At 39.2% G+C, this 18802-nt stretch overlaps 1 protein-coding gene across 4 annotated transcripts in view; it reads left to right on the plus strand.

Moving 5' to 3' along the window:
* Positions 1–18802, plus strand: part of USP45 (ubiquitin specific peptidase 45) — a 65898-nt gene that overhangs the window by 24007 nt on the left and 23089 nt on the right. For all 4 annotated transcript variants that reach the window (XM_079971120.1, XM_079971117.1, XM_079971118.1 and 1 more), the window contains exons 6-12: positions 3427–3578; positions 4798–4893; positions 6366–6496; positions 12173–12260; positions 15743–15824; positions 17056–17147; positions 18506–18562. In XM_079971120.1, coding sequence (XP_079827246.1) covers positions 3427–3578; positions 4798–4893; positions 6366–6496; positions 12173–12260; positions 15743–15824; positions 17056–17147; positions 18506–18562 — 698 coding nt within the window. The remainder of the gene's footprint in view (positions 1–3426; positions 3579–4797; positions 4894–6365; positions 6497–12172; positions 12261–15742; positions 15825–17055; positions 17148–18505; positions 18563–18802) is intronic.

Below are 18802 nucleotides of genomic sequence, written 5' to 3' on the forward strand. Positions count from 1 at the left end.
AGAAAAGAGCCAGTATAAGGTAGTAAAAAGATGCTGGGTTTAGACAAACACATCCAGGGTTCAAATCTCTGGTTAGTGATAAAGCTCAGTGGGTTTATCTTCCAGCCTAACTTTCTTTCACATAATTGTTGTGAGGATAACATTTGCCAGGGGTGGGGGCAGGGAGCCATGTGTACTCTGTTTAGGTGAGATATATTAATAAACGTATAAGTTTTATGCCACTGGAGATTTTAGAGACTTGCACTGTGAATGAGGTTTTTATGGGTGCACCATTTGGAGAATGCACCTCTCAGGTTTCTGATCTTAGAGACACAGCAGGATCGGCTGCATCACCAAGTTCCTTATGGGGAACTTGATCACACAGCTGATCCATGCAGAAAACAGCACACACAGTTGTAGGAAGTTCAGCACAAGTATGTTTCCACTAATATATTGAATATGCAGTTGATGCATATATCTTTATCTCAATCTCTCTCTCTCTCTCTCTCTCTCTCTCTTTCTCACACACACACACACACACACACACACACACTTATACAAAGAGAACTAGCTCAGTAAAGCAGCTCCTGAATCTCCTGGCATGTCTTGTTTGCTTTTTACTGGCCTCTATTAGTGAACTTGGGTGTATTCTATAGGAACTGCCTCACTCTGAGTATCAGGCAGTGGGGGTGGTGTCAAAAATGAAATGGCATCTTTTGCAAACCCAGGCATAATTTCAAAAAAAATGTGCTTTGACTGGAAGGCAGGGAAATCAGTTCAGCCATCTTATGTCAGCTATAATAGGAATATTTAATCATATTTGGTTTCTTTCATTATTCAATTATAGTCCCTCCCCCACCCTCCAACCACCTCCCTATTTTCCGACAGAGGATGTAAGTATCTAAGGGTAATGCATAGAGAAATCTTTCAGTATGAGAGTTCTATTAATGTAAATAGGTCTGTTTAGTTATTTCTCAAGAACACTTAATGAGTCCTCAGTATGTAACTCATTAGGGCAAATAAATGAATTCATATGTCAAAATGTAGATTGCAGCACTGCAGCTCTTGGCATCCATTAAGTCCATAACTTGTTCACATTGACATGCATTGTTAATCAATACTTGAAATGCTGCAGATGTCAGTAATGTTCATATTTAGTACAGCAGCCATGACAGTATGAAAGTTGCTAGTAGAAATCTAGGCTAAATACTGTGTCTCAAGTATTCTTATTACCTCTAGGCTACAAGTTAATGGCTGTCTAACTTCACTGCCCCATATATATTTAAGCAATAAGGCAAATAGGGAAATACAAGGACACCGTACTGGTAGCACATTATATTACAGTTTGTTTAAATATATTGGATTTTAAAGGTTTAAAGCAAATAGCAAGCAGTCGCTTCATCTTGTTCTAAATTAACAAGTCCGTGTCACATGGTGAACTGTGGTGGGCAGAGAACAGTGCAAGTATGTTATAGGGAAAATATTATATCCATCCAGTTGTTGAAGATCTGCTGATCTCCTGATGGGCAGGATGCTAAGGCTACAATCCTATACATATTTGCCTGGAAGTAAGTCAGAATTAACTTAATGGGACTAATGTCTGAGTGGAATGTGTTGAATTGTGCTGCACGATTCTCAACTCTGCCACCACTGGAATATTTATGAACTAGACTTTCTAGCATCTGGCATATACTCTGCATTTTATAAGTTCCATGAAAGGCCCTTCAGACATAGTATAATAGTCAACAGAGGCTGTGAGGGGAGTGTTGTGTGATTCTTGGATATATTAAGGGAAATAAAATGGAAGTTTGTAGACTGTAGACTGTTACTTGCACTTGGTTCCCATTTAAATCAATAGGACTTAAGTCATGACTAAAAACTGAGAAGAATGTTCATCAAGGATAATATGGTGGACTGTAGTGACCTGATTGTCAATGAAATAAAGAAACTTAAATATTTTGGTTTGCATTTTAAAATATATACGTATGTATAAATTGGCTAACATTGTCTTTTAATGGTGTATCTATGTGCATTCTATATAGTATGGATAGGATGTATATTTCTTCATATTGACGGTTGAAATGACCATGATGACCAACAACATGATACTAAGTCATGAATGTTTGGCTCCATTGATAGCTAACTTTTCATGTGTCCAACCCAGAATATTCAGGATTATTTCAGAAAGTAATGCTGTTCTCTGAACTGTGTATTTATGTTTTAATGTTTAAGGGTTCTCTTACTTTAAGGAGTTGAAAACTGGGGTTATGCTTGGGTATATACATCATCCTCCCCACCCCAAAGTCTCCAGTTAGCGGAGCACACCTTGCGGGATAATAGTTTTTCAGCCTCAAATGCCTTTGCTAATAGAACAGCATTGTTGCTGCCCTTTGAATCAGTGGCCATATATATATGATCTCCTATCCATAATTCTTTGGGCCATAGATACCATGTGTCTTACACATCTTGAACATTGGAGTCATGTACACAGTGCATGTTACTATGTACTTGAAAAAATATATGAAGTATTGCAAGACACAGAAAATGCCCTACATGTATGAGTCTGGTATAGCTTTTATATTTTTATAGCCTTTTTAATCATATGATCTGCCAACACCTATATACAACCCTCATTTAGATATATAGTTACATATAAGTATAGCCCTCATAGCAGAGAACACCTAAATGTGTGGCTGGTTTGGGATAAAGGCTGAGAGCCACTTCACACATGACGGTTTTACCATTATAAATACCTGTTTTAGGCTTGTTCAAGGTGCATGTGCTAGCCCCGCCAAATTTTGTTTTTTTCTTTTAACGGATGATTCCTTACCCATACCCTAAGCTGCTTTCAAAATTGATATCTATCTGTCATCTATCTATATATCTATCTATAACATTGCTCCAGCAAAGCCCAGTAGGTGTACCACAAAATATAACAGCAAAATTACATCAAAGATTAAAACACAGTTAAGGTGTATCTCTAATCTGGTCCTTTGGGGAAAATCTCAGACTTCTGTTAAAGAAAAGGGAGTCAGAAATTCCCTTAAACATGTAGTTCATAGAAGCAATGCTCAGATATTGAAAGTTCAGATATTGCCTGTAGTTTGAACATTTTGCTTACACACTTTTATGAGTTTGAGGACAGCTAATATGACAGGACAATAAGATTCTGACTAGCAAACCTTCCTATGTCAAGAGTACAAACATGGTATTCAGCACATGTGATGGTACATGTGCTAGCTGATCCCAAACTCAAAAAAAGTGTGTTCATTTACCTTAAGGAACTTGGTGTTATTCTAATTAGGTTGTACTGATCAAGCATCTGTGGATAAGTCTTCACTGCTTTGTCTTTTATATCAGTTTCATAAGCACACAGTGACTTTCTACCCATAAGCACACAGTGACTTTCTACCCATAGTTGTTACTGCTATTTCTTTTCTATTAAAGGTTCATCATCAAAAATTATATGGTTACATGGAGAAAACAATGAAGCAAGTGACATATTAAAGGGCAAAGGCATCAGCTCTAGTTGGGCATCAGTTCCGGTTAAAGGCATTAATAACCTAGGGAACACATGCTTCTTTAATGCTGTCATGCAGGTAAGAATTAAGGTGCACCACCGTATTCTGAAGTACACCTATGTATTTCATTAAGGCTGCAGGTTGCACTTTTTTTTGTCTTGGGTTCCGAAATATGCTGATAAAAATCTGGTAATGAATTTCCCTGTTAGCCTTCTTCTGCTGCACTGGCTACCTAGGACAGCTCCATCCTGTTTTCTGAACTTTCACCTGATGCTAGGCTACATTTTCAATTATTTTATATTATTTAGCAATATATCAAGTACCTTTATTCTTGTAGTAGTTGCATTTCAAGGGGTAGTGGGAGATAAGGAGAAGTGCAAGGACCAGCTTTAATTAAACTGTAACACAAAGGTGATCTACTATTGCTGGAGTTGTGCTGCACTTTTTTATTATTTTAAAAAAGTCAACATAAATGAGCTCCTAAATGGAACAGAGGAAAAATAAGGAGAAACGTTGATCTAAAGATGTCATCTAGCTGATCTATTTGTTGAGTGAAAAAACTATGATAATTTTGAACTGAGCAGCTAGTGTAGAAGCAGTTTTGTTGCTGCAAACTGTGTGACCAGTTAGAATTTGAAGTATGTATTTTTAAAATACACCTGCAGGGACGCAGGTGGCGCTGTGGGTTAAAGCCTCAGCGCCTAGGACTTGCCGATCGAAAGGTCGGCGGTTCGAATCCCTGCGGCGGGGTGCGCTCCCGCTGCTCGGTCCCAGTGCCTGCCAACCTAGCAGTTCGAAAGCACCTCCGGGTGCAAGTAGATAAATAGGGACCGCTTACCAGCGGGAAGGTAAACGGCGTTTCCGTGTGCGGCTCTGGCTCGCCAGAGCAGCGATGTCACGCTGGCCACGTGACCCGGAAGTGTCTCCGGACAGCGCTGGCCCCTGGCCTCTTAAGTGAGATGGGCGCACAACCCCAGAGTCTGTCAAGACTGGCCCGTATGGGCAGGGGTACCTTTACCTTTACCTATTTTTAAAATGGCAGTTTGCAGAATTTGAAACTTGAGGGAATTTCGAAAGCAGTTTTTGATGTGGCATAGGCAGCTGCACATTAAAGAAATGGTCAGAAGCCTCGCTGGACATATGTTCTAAAGGAGCTCTTTGGATTGTGATTATACTACTGCCATTAAGGAGAATTATGCTTGCCACAGTATAAATTCACTTTCAATAATAATTTGTTAGAGTAGTCCAGTTAACAATTAAATGTCATCTATAACCTTTTCCTTCCTTTTTCCTTTAGAACATGGCACAGACACACTTGTTAAATGAACTAATGTGTGAAGTTAAAGAAAAGGGGACAAAGCTTAAAATTGGTCAGAGTCCTGCATCTCAACTGGTAAGCATTTAGTGAGAAATGCTTTGTGTGAAATATTCAGAGGACCCTCCTTTGGGAATGGCATTGACTGGACATTGAAAAATGATAGTGGTGAATATATTCTTGACCAATTTAATATTTATTCAGTGATCATGAATAAATATGCCTCTACTTTAGTTTTTAGACATATTGTTCTATAAAATTAGTGACTGGGGTGATGTTCTGCTAAATTAAAAGAGAAGTGTGACTTGAGTTTTGCTTTCCAGCTTCCTGTAGTCGTCTGGTCACTGTTGGAACAGGATGTGAGACTAGATGGACCTTGAGATTCAGCAGTGTTCTTATTTCTTAAAGCAGAGGTTTTCAATCTTTTTGTGTCCAAGGCTCCCTTGACCAACTACATTCTTAATGTGGAGCCCCTGTGGGGCTCAAGAGCCCAGTTATGTCACCCCTTGTATGCATAGCTGGCAGCCTTTTTCAAACCTCCTCTCCTCTCCCCACTCCTCTGCCACCCTGCTCTCTGAGCTGCCCCCCCCACGTCCCAAAGAGAGGTGCCTCCTCACACTGCCCCACAGTGGCTTGGGAAGAGGACGCCTCCAGCCTTAGTGGCCCAATGGAGGCTAGCCAAAGGTGAAGAATGTGAGGCCAGCACCTTACCTTGGGAGGCAGCAGCGGGTGCTGCCGGGTGTAAAGGCTCCACTTCAGCGCTGGGCACTCAGCTCCCAGGCAGGCTTTGCACACAGCAAGCACAAGAAAGGTCAGTGCAGTGCCTGCTTGCCTGCCCGGCCTCCCACTTCCCCATTCCCAACAGCAAGGGCCGGCTGACTGGGCTCCTCCTTGCAGCCCCTGGCAACCAGCACCCCCTGGCCAGCCCCAGAGGCGCTATTCACCTGGGGCACTTGTAGCCAGGACTGCTGCAACAGACAGCTGTGCAAGCCTTTAGGAGGCAGAGGCGCGAGAGGGCATCAAAAGCAAAGAGGGACAGAGGCCAGTGTTGCCTGCGGCACCCCTGACCATCCTTCAGGGCACCCTAGGGTGCCACGGCACAATGGTTGAAAACCACTGTTTTAAGGAGAAACTGATGTCCAATTTTGTCTCCAAATAACATTTCAACCCACATATGTCTTTTTCATGCTCATCTCTAAAACAAAATTAAAAATCACACTTGACTTTTTTAAAAAATTATCCTTGTAAAATGTGTTTTAGTCTATATATTGCACTTCCTTATGTTGATACATGGCAAGGCATGTTAAATCTTCCTTTGTTCTTTGTTCAAAATGCTCACCAAGTAGACTGTCCTCAAGCAAAATGCTATATTTTAAATACAGGATTCTACAAATTGTTTTTCTTTACACATGAAGTCCTAACCTTGAGAGGTTTCGGGTTCCCCCCTTTTCCTAATTTAAATTAGCTGTTTCATCAACTGTGTAGTATACATTTATAAATTAAGAGGAATTACTGTGAATTAACGTCTGGTATTTATTTTGATCCTAAAGGAACCTTTGGTAGTGAACCTTTCAAGTCCTGGGCCACTGACTTCAGCTATGTTCCTGTTCCTTCACAGCATGAAAGAAACTGGAAAAGGGCCTCTTTCTCCCAAAGTTCTTTTCAGCCAGCTCTGTCAAAAGTAAGAGCAACTTCACGTTGGTAGCATGTTTCACATGCATGGCATCCACACGTTAAATTTGAAATGCTTTGCCTAACATAATCCTTTTTATTTAAATCAGTAGAAATTTATTATGGCGTATGATGTTGAAATAAAACGGCAGTGATTTTTATATGAGTTTTTCCCTCTTAACTGTTAGGTTATTGAGGAAAAAAGAAAGAAATTGATGATTCTTTCTATAGCAACTGTTCTGCGTCTGGTACTAATTCATCCACTGTTAATTTTGTTAGTGTTGCAGCTGTCAGACGTTTTGCTAAGACAGATTGTGTGCATAGCTACAGGGCCCTTCTGTTTGTTTTCCACTATTCTGAATATTAGGGATGCAGACTTTTGACTTATCTAGAGACTTAGTGGCTCACACAACATTTATGTACTAAGAGGACATAAATAATTCTTTTGTTACGGCTGAGTAATTTTATCAGTGGAAGAAATTGTGAAGCCAGGTATTATGGCAGTACTCCTTGCTATTGAGTAGATTTTCAGCTGAATTGGAAAGTGGAGCTTTGTTTCTGCTTGGTGTGCTCAAAAAATGCAGTTATTGGTGTTTTTTAAAAATCCAAACTTGTGCTTTAGCATTGCTGGGTAACGTTTTCTTTATTAGCAATAATGCAGTGATAACTATGGTGTCTTGTAATTTGGAGCTTAGAAAATCCAGTAGTTTGTAAGAAAAGGAGGTCACATAGTAGGCAAAAGAGGAACTTGTCTCATCTTGGTTCTTTTTCTGGATAACCACAGATGGTTCAGATTGAAAAACACCACCACTTAGTATATGTGTCACTTCTTTTTGCTCTAGATATTTTTTAAGGCATCAGCTACACAATCCTATACATCTGTAAATCATATATACAATTTTCAGCCTCAAGGCCATGTTCCTTCACAAAGAACCTTCTATGGACTGCATTCTAGTGGTGGGTGGTTCCACAGGTCAAGTGGGTAGAACTATGTATGTGGGCAGAGCAACGGAGGGATCTGTGTTCATGCACACACAAACATACACACACTTATCCCCAAGCAAGGTAATAATTATCACACTTTTAGGACACATATTTCAGCCAGGCAAAAGCACTCAGGAAAGGCATGGGAACAGGGCCAGAGAGAGGTGTGGCTTAGGGAGAGTAAAAGGTAAAGGTAAAGGTACCCCTGCCCGTACGGGCCAGTCTTGACAGACTCTGGGGTTGTGCGCCCATCTCACTTAAGAGGCCAGGGGCCAGCGCTGTCCGGAGACACTTCCGGGTCACGTGGCCAGCGTGACATCGCTGCTCTGGCGAGCCAGAGCCGCACACGGAAATGCCGTTTACCTTCCCGCTGGTAAGCGGTCCCTATTTATCTACTTGTACCCGGAGGTGCTTTCGAACTGCTAGGTTGGCAGGCGCTGGGACCGAGCAGCGGGAGCGCACCCCGCCGCAGGGATTCGAACCGCCGACCTTTCGATCGGCAAGTCCTAGGCACTGAGGCTTTAACCCACAGCGCCACCTGTACTGAGAGGTAAATAGAGATCTGAAGAGTTTCATTTAGCTCTTGGGCCTGAGATTCTCCACTATGTTTACTTTGAAATAGGTGCCACTGTTTTAAATGGCGCTTACTTCCTAGTTACAAACATTTAGGATTGCAGCCTTAAATCTGTGGCTTAAGAACTGTGAAGCAAGCTCTGCTGAATTCAGTGAGCCTTTTGAGCAAACATTCTGGAATTCCACCGTTAGATGCACCTTTTATAAAACCCATAAATTTGGGGTAGGAAACCTTTGACCCGTGGGTCTGATTAGGTCTGCCAGGCCTCCCTGTTTGGTCCACAAGGCCACTTCATCCAAGCCACACTCATCTTCCCTACACCGTACATCATATATGACATCACATGTGTGGCAGGTAAAAATCTGGCTCAGTCAAAAGAGAGTTTGCTGGCTCTTCTGAACAGCTGATTAGTGGTACCTACTGTCCAATCTTGGGGGTATGGTGGATCGTTATCTCCCTTGGCTCTCCTGGGGCCAAGTTTTAAAGTCAGTTACTTAATATCACAATGACATCAGGTGCCTTTTTTCCCTGCACTTGCACAGCACCTTTCAAACAGGAGTCTTGCTAAGCATTGGCAGTGCTTGCAAACCCTTTTTTGGCTGAATTGGTCTTCTACCTTCTCCATGTGGTTGTGGCTTGTCTGAAATAGCCTCATGGACCACTGGCAGACCTGATTAAGTCCAAGGGCCAGAGGCTCCTTGCCCTATGCAAAGCACTTTGGAAGGGGCTTATTTTTGGGTCTCACTAAGCCCATTTCGAAGTGCTGTCTCGCGGAGCACTTTGAAAGGGGCTCTGCAAGTGAGGGTCAAAAAGTAATCTAAGATTGTTATGACTTTAAATATTTTTAAATTCTAAGCTTTTAAAATTCACTACTAACTCGAACCTGGCATACTGGTGACATACTGTATTTCTTGTGACATACTGGTTTCTTGTGATAAACCTTTGATATAGATATTGCTACAATATATTTATTATTGTCCATAAAAATGTTTATCAAAACTTTCCCACCCATTCTTAAGTTACACCATTAAGTTTTCAAGCTATTTGTTTGATGAAGAAAAACATTGTTTCTTGTTTTGCAGATCAGAGTATTCTGGTTCTTTTTCTGTTTACCTGTTTCTATGGCTACCATGATGATGCTTGGTTGATGCAGTGAAATGTTTGTTTAGTTTATATCCTGCTCTTCCTCCCTGAAGGAATCCAGGGTGGCAGTCTTGACATTTAATTTTTTCCTTGGAGTTGATAATTAACAGTGCATATTTGGTTTAAATGTACTGACAATTGAATCATGAAAGTTTTACCTAAAATAAATTCTCCTTCACTTAAAATGAATAGATGCTATATCTAAGTATTGGCTAAATATTTAGGTGTTATTCAAAACAGTTCTGTTTTGTACCATGTTGAGCTTTGAGATGGTAGACTTGAGTTGCCATGACATAGCTGTCACAGTTGTCCTTCACTACTTATGGCCATTAACAGGAATTCAACCTGTTCTGTCATTTATACTGCTGACACTGTACAACAGGTTGTAGCGCATTGACACTGGCTTCCATATGTTAGCACATCTGTGAACGGTCAGTTCAACCAACCATCTCAGAGTCCTCCACTTTTGCCAAGGATCTTGCTTGGAGCATATTTTCAAGGAGACAAGAATGCACATCTTTTAGTTGTCAAATCTGAACATATCAATGCTGATTAGAGCTTTTCTGTTTCCCCTTTCCTACACATTCTCCCCCACTCTTCTTTCTTTAGCTTTTTTGACAAAGGTTTCCTGTAGAAATCTTTCCATTTCTCACTAAGAATTTTAGTGCAGTATTGTATGTTAACAGACGTTAATATTTATTACTTATAGGCCTTAAGCAACTGTCTTAACCACGAAATGTCTTATTTTTAAACTGCTGTACTTTAGTCATTTTATATTGAAAAGTGTGTTGATTACACCTTTATAGTGTGTGACTTTGGGCCAGCCTTCATCTCTTAGCCTGTCCTAGCCTACTTCACAAGTATTTGTTGTGAATAAAATGGCCGGGGGTGGGGTGGGGGGGAGAGTAAAACTGAGGTTTTTTAGAGGAAAATGTAAGTAGTTCCAGTAGAAAGTGTGTTGATGGCTTGTGTCACAATAAATGGCAGAGAAGATTCAGAAAATGTTCTGCAAGGTGTCCTCTTTTTCAACTGTAGGTGAGAAAAAGGGAAAATTTCAGAAAGAAATACTTTATCAGAAATTTTGGGCTAGCTCTAACATTTTTCTTCTTGTATTCACTAACTGGTACAATTGTATAAGACCTTGACGAAAAAGGCCTTGGTTGGGCAAATGACAAATGAAATTACTGTATACAGGACAAGTTGCTGACATACACTGAAAATTCTTCTGCTGCTCCTACTGTTCAGAACATCTCTCCTTAGGCTAAAACAAAAATTGGAATCAGTTCTTCTAATTTTATTAAAAGGTGGAACAGGCCAAAGCAGGAAATTCTTTCTTTCCCCATAACTTCAAGTTTTATTAAATATCACCATAAGCTGTGTTCTGTCAATTATACTCTGGATTGTATATCAAGAGGAGTGGACAGGCGTTGTGCATGTGTCCCATTCCACTTCTCTACGCAAATAAGTAATGGCTTTGACATTTACTGGTATTTACAAACAAGTTTCAGTTTCCCATGAGATAGTGCCTTTCAGTGGCAGCTTAGATAAGAATGTATAGTATTCTGCAGTAAGAATTACTGTTTGTTTTAAAACTGACCAGTCTCTGAATATAATATTTCAGTTTAAGAAATCAGTCCACCAAAGGCTGTAGCTGATCTGTGTTTAGGTCTAAAATAAATAAAGATCAAACTTCTGTAATGCTTTCTGGCCTCTTCACCTTGAGACAATACAGTACATACTTGCCATGGCTAATCACTATTTATAAGCCTGATACATGTCTCTATCACATTTGCATTCTGCAGTCTTGCTTGGACAGACCACAGTTAACAATTTATTGTGAATGCACCTAAGAGGACTCTTTCACTACTCTGTATATTTGCTGGGGGGGAGGGGGGAGCAGGCAGTGGGGAGTTTGATCCCTCCCTTTGTGTTATGTCTGAACCAGGGATCATGGTTTGTTTTAGCAAACTATGATCAGTACATCCAGTTTGATTACCAGGAAAGCCTGGCTTTGCATGGCTTCTCCCTAGCGCAAGCAGGGAAGAATGAAAGAGACCACTCAGGTGTGATTATTATAAACCATTAACTATATTTTACTATTATGTGTGAACAGGGCCACAGTCTTTTTATGGAAAGTTGAATATTTTTATAGGAACAATGCTGGTAATGGTGAGCTAAAACTTATTCTTAATTTTCATTAAGCACCTGGCATTGTGCATCTAAGACAGCTGGTAGCGTGCACTCCTTTTCTTTGCTAATGAAATGCCCCCTGTTTGCTGCACTAATGTGACAATACTCTGCTGCTCTTTTCAACAAAGAAGCAAGCTACCTGCTCTTCTACATATTGTAGGACTTTTAAGATTAGCCTTCATATACTTTATAATAGGTGCTGTATAACCCTCAATATACCAAAACTCAAGTACCTTAAAATATTTTTTACTGGAACTAAAAAAAACCATGTCATTATGTGTTCAGAGTGAAGGTCTGTAAATTTCCAGCATTTTCGTAATGCCCTGTGGACTGTCCTTCTGAAAATTGGCTGCCTGGATAAATTTGTGAACATCTCTGCAGATTTAAGATCAGCCATTTGTTCTCAGAGGTGGTGGGTTGGTGGTTTTGGCCACGATTCCAGCATTTATTTTTTGTCATAGGAGCAAATGGCAGCCATTCACTTGTGTAGGAGAAACTTGACACCACTGTGATAAGTTTGTTTCTTTTCTCAAGCGTTGCCCCTACAGTTTTGAGTTTTGATGCCTCTCAGCTATGTCTCATATTGAAGCTTATATGCTTTCCACCTCCCTTTCACCTTTATATATTCCTGTTTCTTGCTGTGGTTTTCTCTTTTTGGCCATGGTTTTCTTTTGATTCCTTAGCAAACACACATTTGTATATAAATTACCTTATTTAGAAAACGTATGATTTTATTATTGAATCTGAAAACTCATCTGCTAGAGACGTACTCATTTCTTCTCTCCCGTTTTGCAGGGCTCCTCGCTTTAAGGGATTTCAACAGCAGGACAGCCAAGAAGTTCTCCACTATTTGCTAGATGCAATGAGAATAGAAGAGACAAAGGTGATATGTTTGTAAATGAATAAGTAGGCAGTAGACTTAAATTTACATTTCAACTATTTTTTGGTGCTCTGATGTGGTAGTTGAGACAAGCAGAATAGACTCTTAATCTGGGTTCAAGCCCCACGTTGGGCAAAAGATTCCTGCATTGCAGGGTGTTGAATGAGATGATCCGTGCGGTCCCCTCCATCTCTGCAATTCTATGAGTCTATATTAAAGATATTACTGCATGGAGAGGACCCCTGGACTCCAGGCCCAGCAAAGTTAACACATCTGTGCAATAGTAGCAAATATGTGTCTGTTTTTGTTCCTTTTTATTCCTATTTAGTTGTATTCATGTCATCATCACACAACATGTTTTGCTTTTATTGAAATGCTCTTCGTGTATGGTGGACAAGGTTGCTTACAATATGCTTTGGTTTTGCATGTACACTATTAGAAGTATCCCTAATGCTTAATTAGCTAATAAAGTTATAGGTTAAACATAGAGGGGAAATATTGAGATTGTTGCGTGAGCACTTCAGACATGCTGATGCTTTAGAACCAAAGGTAGAAATGGGGGAATTTTTTTCTGTTTAGGTATTAATTAGATATTAATTTTCACAACTGATAGCTTGAAACACTTGATCGCTTTGTGCAAAATTTTATAGCAAGAAAACGCTTGCCTATAATAGAATGTTGGCCAATACTATGTTAGAATAAATAAACCAAAATTAGCACACACCCTTTGCTGGGCCTTAAAAGTTATTTGTTTATTTCATTACCTTGCCAATAATTATGCATTCTAGTCTTACTTAAACCAGAAAAAGAAAAGCTGCGTAGAAGTTGTTTCCTAGTCCCATTTCCACTTACGGACAAACAAAGCTTGATCCCACCCCTGATAACAATTAAACCCACGTTTTGCCATAATGGTGGAATAGTATGAACTGGGAATTTATCACCTCAGGCATCACAGCAAGGGACATTACTAGTAAAAGCTCTTGGGATTTCCCCCCCTTTCCCCTTTTCGATTTTATAGATGTGTGACAAACTGAAAATGTCAGATTTGTAGATCTGGTCAATCTTGTGAGCCGTGACAGTTGTGCCAGTCTGAAACAAAACATGAGCAACATTGTCTGTCATGGGAACCCCACAGCTGTTAATCGTGCTATTGTTAGAGAGTGTCACTACCATGTGTTTTGTTTTTTATTTGAAGAGAAGCCTAGAGCAATCTGTCTGCCACCAGAATCCTTTAAAACTTCCTGTTTTTCACGCTGCTCTTAAATGTATTTACTCTGAGTGTAAAAGTTTAGACCAGTCTTGCTAAAATGCCAAATAGCCATGTTTTTCACTTTCCCCATAATAAACTTGTATTTCTGAACCATCTATTCTGCATAAATTAAAATATAATTTTAAAAAATATGATCTTTATTTTTTAAAATAAAAAATCTTCTGATCCTTTAAAATACAATAATATAAAGACTATTTTAAACTAAAATTTATGACAACTTTTTTTTTTAGTGCAGGGAGTCTCTATCGCTTGTCGATCCTGCATTTTATTTCCTGTTAAAGTGCTTTCAAATTTTCATTCATGCTGATAATCTCATTTGTGGACTCTGAATGCTTCCTTATTCCCTTATTCTTTGTATTTGCATCCTTCTAAATTACATTAATGTATAAGTGAGCCTTTTTTGAAAACGGCACAGCAAATGGAAATAGTCAATACCACAGTCAAAATTGCACGTTGTCTGATTTTTCCAACATTGTGCACTGGAAATGCTTCACACCAGGGCTTGAAGTATTTGAACCCTGCTGCTAATTGATTAATGTCTGATGCCATTGTTAGCTGCACCCAAACCCTTCAAAGACTATGTTTTTTTTGACCTAAATAAATGGTTCAACGCACTCATCCCAACAAAAAGGGAGTAGCTTATGGCCTTAAACCCATTTATGGTATCCAACTTGCTGAGTTATTTATTGATTAGCCCTCTTTAGTATATTGTTGGATTTAAGATGAACAAAGAGCTTGAGGCACTGGGAGTTAATACACTAGCCAGGTCAGATACTCGTGAAGTAGAAGCTGTTACTTGGTGCACTAGTGATGTAGTTAATATTTCAAAATACATTTATCATGGTACTTAGTACATCATTTCTAAGTTAGAAATACAGTTGTATTTTCCCCCTCTTCTTTTCTGATGTTGACACTGACACATCTTATCAGCACATGTGGGTTTAGAAAGGCCCATATCTAGAATTGCATAGTAAAACATGACTTAGTTGGAAGATACTTAAGGTACTTAAATGTTTGGCTACATGTGGATTATATAATTAGATTTTCATTGAATGCCATGTTCATATATGTTTTGGCTATAATCCACCCCCAAACATTACGGCTTTATTTAATACTTAACATTTTCTATTTTCAGAAGTTCAGTAGTGTGTGTGGCCTCACTCTCCCTAACACAATTGTTAATTGTGCTAGGGGGGCATCCCTAAGGATTGGAACCATGATGTATGGGGAGAAGGAGTTAACCTTTCTACTCCCTCCCCAGTAGTCCCAGTGGAAATTGTATCCCCCTGAAGTCATTATAAGTCCTAGCAATAAAGTTTCCATTGACTCTGATGGAATCTTCCCTGGCAGGGTTTACAAGAGTTCAGTGTGTGTCTGTGTATTTTATTTCAATCTGAACCACAGTGGGGAAAAGAGCTAATCTCTGTCCTGCATGCAACACAGGCCCAATTCTGATTGCCTTGTCTCTTTGCTTCTGTTGTTTATAGAGAGAGAAAGCTGAAACATGTTAAATATATTCATATACATTGAGGCAAAAGCAAACTGGGCACTTCGGTTCACACTCTTAGCCATTATACCATACCAGTGTTGTTTTTATAGATTTTATGTCAGGTGCAGGGAACTGGTAGCTCTCCAGCTGCTGCTGCTGAACTACAACTCCCTTTGCTACCAGCCAGCATGGCCAGTGGTCAAGAACGATGGGAGTTGTAGGTCAACAACATCTGGTGAGCCACAGGTTCTGAGCCCTGTAACAAATACCCCATCACCAAGATACGGGGTTGACTTTAATTACTTTTGTCATTGTCCTTTATGTTAGAAAGCTGGCTCAGTAAATACAGCTGCATTTTTCCATTAAAACAATTAAATTAGGGTGGCAATTTTGTTGTCTTCTACGTGGCATTTCAGGGTTTCTCCCATGGCTTTTTTAGGGAGAGAAAAAGATAATCATTCTACAGTTTTGTAATCAGTTTGCTACTTGCCTGAAGAAACATAGTTATCTTTGAAGTGGGGCAGCTGAAGGAAACCTTTAATATTAACAATTTAAATTTCAAATTTACTGACAATGTATAAAGTGTAAGAGGCTACGTATTTTTGACAGTAATGTCAAGTGTTCTTCTTATTTGTTGTTGTTTGTTCCGTTTAATATTTTTCACTTATATATACTTGCAAGTCTGAACTTTTCACAAATAAAATATGTGCTGAATGTTTCTTACAGCGCATACAAGCTGCAATCTTAAAAGCATTCAATAATCCAACTACTAAAACTGCAGACGAAGAGACAAAAAGGAAAGTCAAAGGTATTTAGCAAATGTGCCATTGTGTTAACTTGCACAGAGTCTGGTTTGAGTTTCCTTTTGCAGATGAATTGACTATGAAATATTGTATTCATGAATATGTAATTTCATTCAGATGACTCACACTGGAGGTTCCGTGTGGCTTTTTCAGGGCTTGTGCCTATTATTCTGGTGCCATCTAGTGCACATGCAAAACACTCCCATTGATCATTTTGTTCTACACTTGTAACGTGATTCTCTGATCTAGCTATGATTCACATATCTATGATTCACATAGCTAGGTTGTCTTCCGTCTTTAGCCCTCTGTATAAAATCTATATGGAGAAGTTAGAATTTTAAGTGGGTCAGGAAGTCCTGCTTGCTGCCCTCTGCTCAAGTATACATATTCTAATTAAGTTGACGATTCAATTTGGGGAAGGCTAGAGGAGTAAGGAATGGATAACACCCTCCCCTTTTTCTCAGCCCTTGGAGGATGAGTCTGTGAAGTCTAGTTCAAGGCAAATCACCACTTAGAAACTGTGGCATTAAGCTGTCCATAAATTACCCTGTAAGACAGAGATATAAGGCTGTAACCTTATACGGTCACATTCCACATTTACTGGGAAGCAAGTTCAGGCAAAACCAGCAGGACTGCCTTAACAGCTGCATAAGTCAAAATATCAAAGCACACATACAAAAAACATGAGTCGGAATATATTTTTAGCTATGAATTTAAAACACAAGCATTATGATTTATGTTAAAGTATTTGTTTTTGATATCTTATTACAAGTTACTATGGAGTCTTGTTTTGAATACGAAAACCAAAAGTTCCTCTCCCTGCCCTGCAAAGGAGTCTGCCTTAAATGTTAGTTCTTTAATACTTAAGGCAGACTACTCAAGGAGGAAAAACATAGTGGGATCACTCTGAAGTGCTGTTGATGCTTTGTATAGCATAATAAAATGTTCACTATGTAAGAGTACTGGTATATGGATAGGTATAGTCATATTTTGCATTTTAATCCCTCATTTTGAAATACATGCTGTTACCTATCTGAAACAGAAATCAAAACTAAATGTTTTATCACTCTCAAAAACTGTATTAAGTACTGCTGAATGGAAACGTTTCTGTGTTGATAGTATTGCAGATGTTTACTTACAATGCACTAATTGTTTTCAGAAGAAAATCCTAGAATGAATTGTTTTTAGAATGGATGTATGTGTTTCCTCCTTTAAAAAAGGGTAATGTTTTTGCAGCATATGGAAGAGAGGGTGTGAAGATGAACTTCATAGATAGGATCTTTGTTGGTGAATTGACTAGCACTATCATGTGTGAGGAATGTGAAAATGTAGGTATTCTGGAATTTGATTTGTTAAAGTAAAAGATCACTTAATGATGTGAATGTACTGTGTTTTTTGATTAACTTCTGTACTGTCTGTTTGAAAGAGGGCAGTGTTCCTCACAATGTAGATCAGAATGTCCCTGGGGGGCAAATTGTTCTTAAATGTGGGATTTACCATCTTGCAACAACTGTGTGAACCATTTGTTCCCAAGATACCTCCTGGAAAAAACCACCAAGGGAAATACATCCTTAAGACTTGCTGTACCAGGAAATTACCGATTGTGATGCATGTTGAATACTTCATAAGCAAAATGTCAGAAAACATGTCATTGAGCCAAAGCCTTTGCAAGCAGCTAGATCCATGCATATGGCTAGGATTGGGGTGCCAGAAAGATTAACTGTTCTGTATCATTGTGGCCTCATCCTTGCAATCCTGCTCATGCTGGTGTCAGGCATGAGCTATCTACAGCCCTGGTAAACAAGTTTCCGACTCGTATTCTCTTGCCAGCATTGGCAGGGACTAGTCGCTGGAAACCGGTGCCCTGAACTGCAAACGTTGGCTTGCTTTTTTGGACATGGAGAGTCCCTGTCCATAGGAAACAAGGCTAGAATCCTGCTGGCAGGCACCACATTGATACAGTTGTAGCTGGACTTGAAAAAATATTTCTTTCCCCCTCCCTCTCCTAGTATCTGGAAAGACTTCATCAGTGTCTCTCAAAGTTCAACTTTGAAAGAAACATGACCCACCTTTAAATGTGTGGGTTTCCAGTGAAGTCTCTTAAGTGGGGCATTTTGCTGTCTCTGCTTATTAGTATAGGCCCATTGCCAGAGTTCTTGTGTTGCTGAAGCCTAAAGTGATGCTAGTGGTTAAGAGAAAGGGGAGCATGTTAAAGTCGGTGTAAAACAGCAAAAAACTAAACATGTTTAGATTTCTGTGCCTAAATTTAGCCTCTAATAATGTTCTGATAGTATTGAAATTAAGTTCTAAAAGACAAAATGTTCTGTTGCGAATGAAATCTATGCCTATCTCTAGATTTTGACAGTGTTCATACTTCCGTTTTGCTTTTTAAAAAAACAACAACAACAACACAACCAAAATGAAATCACAGTCACTTCATTTCTAAAACAGTATTGTGAAGTTCTTCACTACATAAAGAAACCTTAATGTGTGTAATATTTTTGAATTAGGCAGATATTATTAATTTTTTATTATTTATTAAATTTGTTTACCACCCTTCATCTGAAGATCGCAGGGTGGTTCACAACATAATTTTGTTTATTGTTTATAGATTCTAATGCATGATGGAAACCAGAAATGATGCATACTCCACTTTGATATATTTCTTTTTTTACTTTCTTCTAAGATTTCCACAGTAAAGGAACCTTTCATTGATCTTTCACTTCCTATAATAGAAGAGAGGGTAAGAAACAACTTCTTTAATAAATAGCTACGATTGCTACATTAGCATCATGCTGCTGTGTTTGCGGATCACTGACTGGGTGTTGGAGCAGCCAAAACATTAGATTGCCAGGATTCAGTCTCTCCATACCCAACCTTAGATATTGGCACTGCAAAACTGAACTTGACCATCTGCACTGACCAAAGGGGTGACTGTCAGATTTTTTTTTTTTTTAAATCATGCCTGGAGCCTTTTTAATGT

This window comes from Podarcis cretensis, assembly GCF_951804945.1.
Source record: "Podarcis cretensis genome assembly, chromosome: 3".
NCBI classification, from domain to species: Eukaryota; Metazoa; Chordata; class Lepidosauria; order Squamata; family Lacertidae; genus Podarcis; species Podarcis cretensis.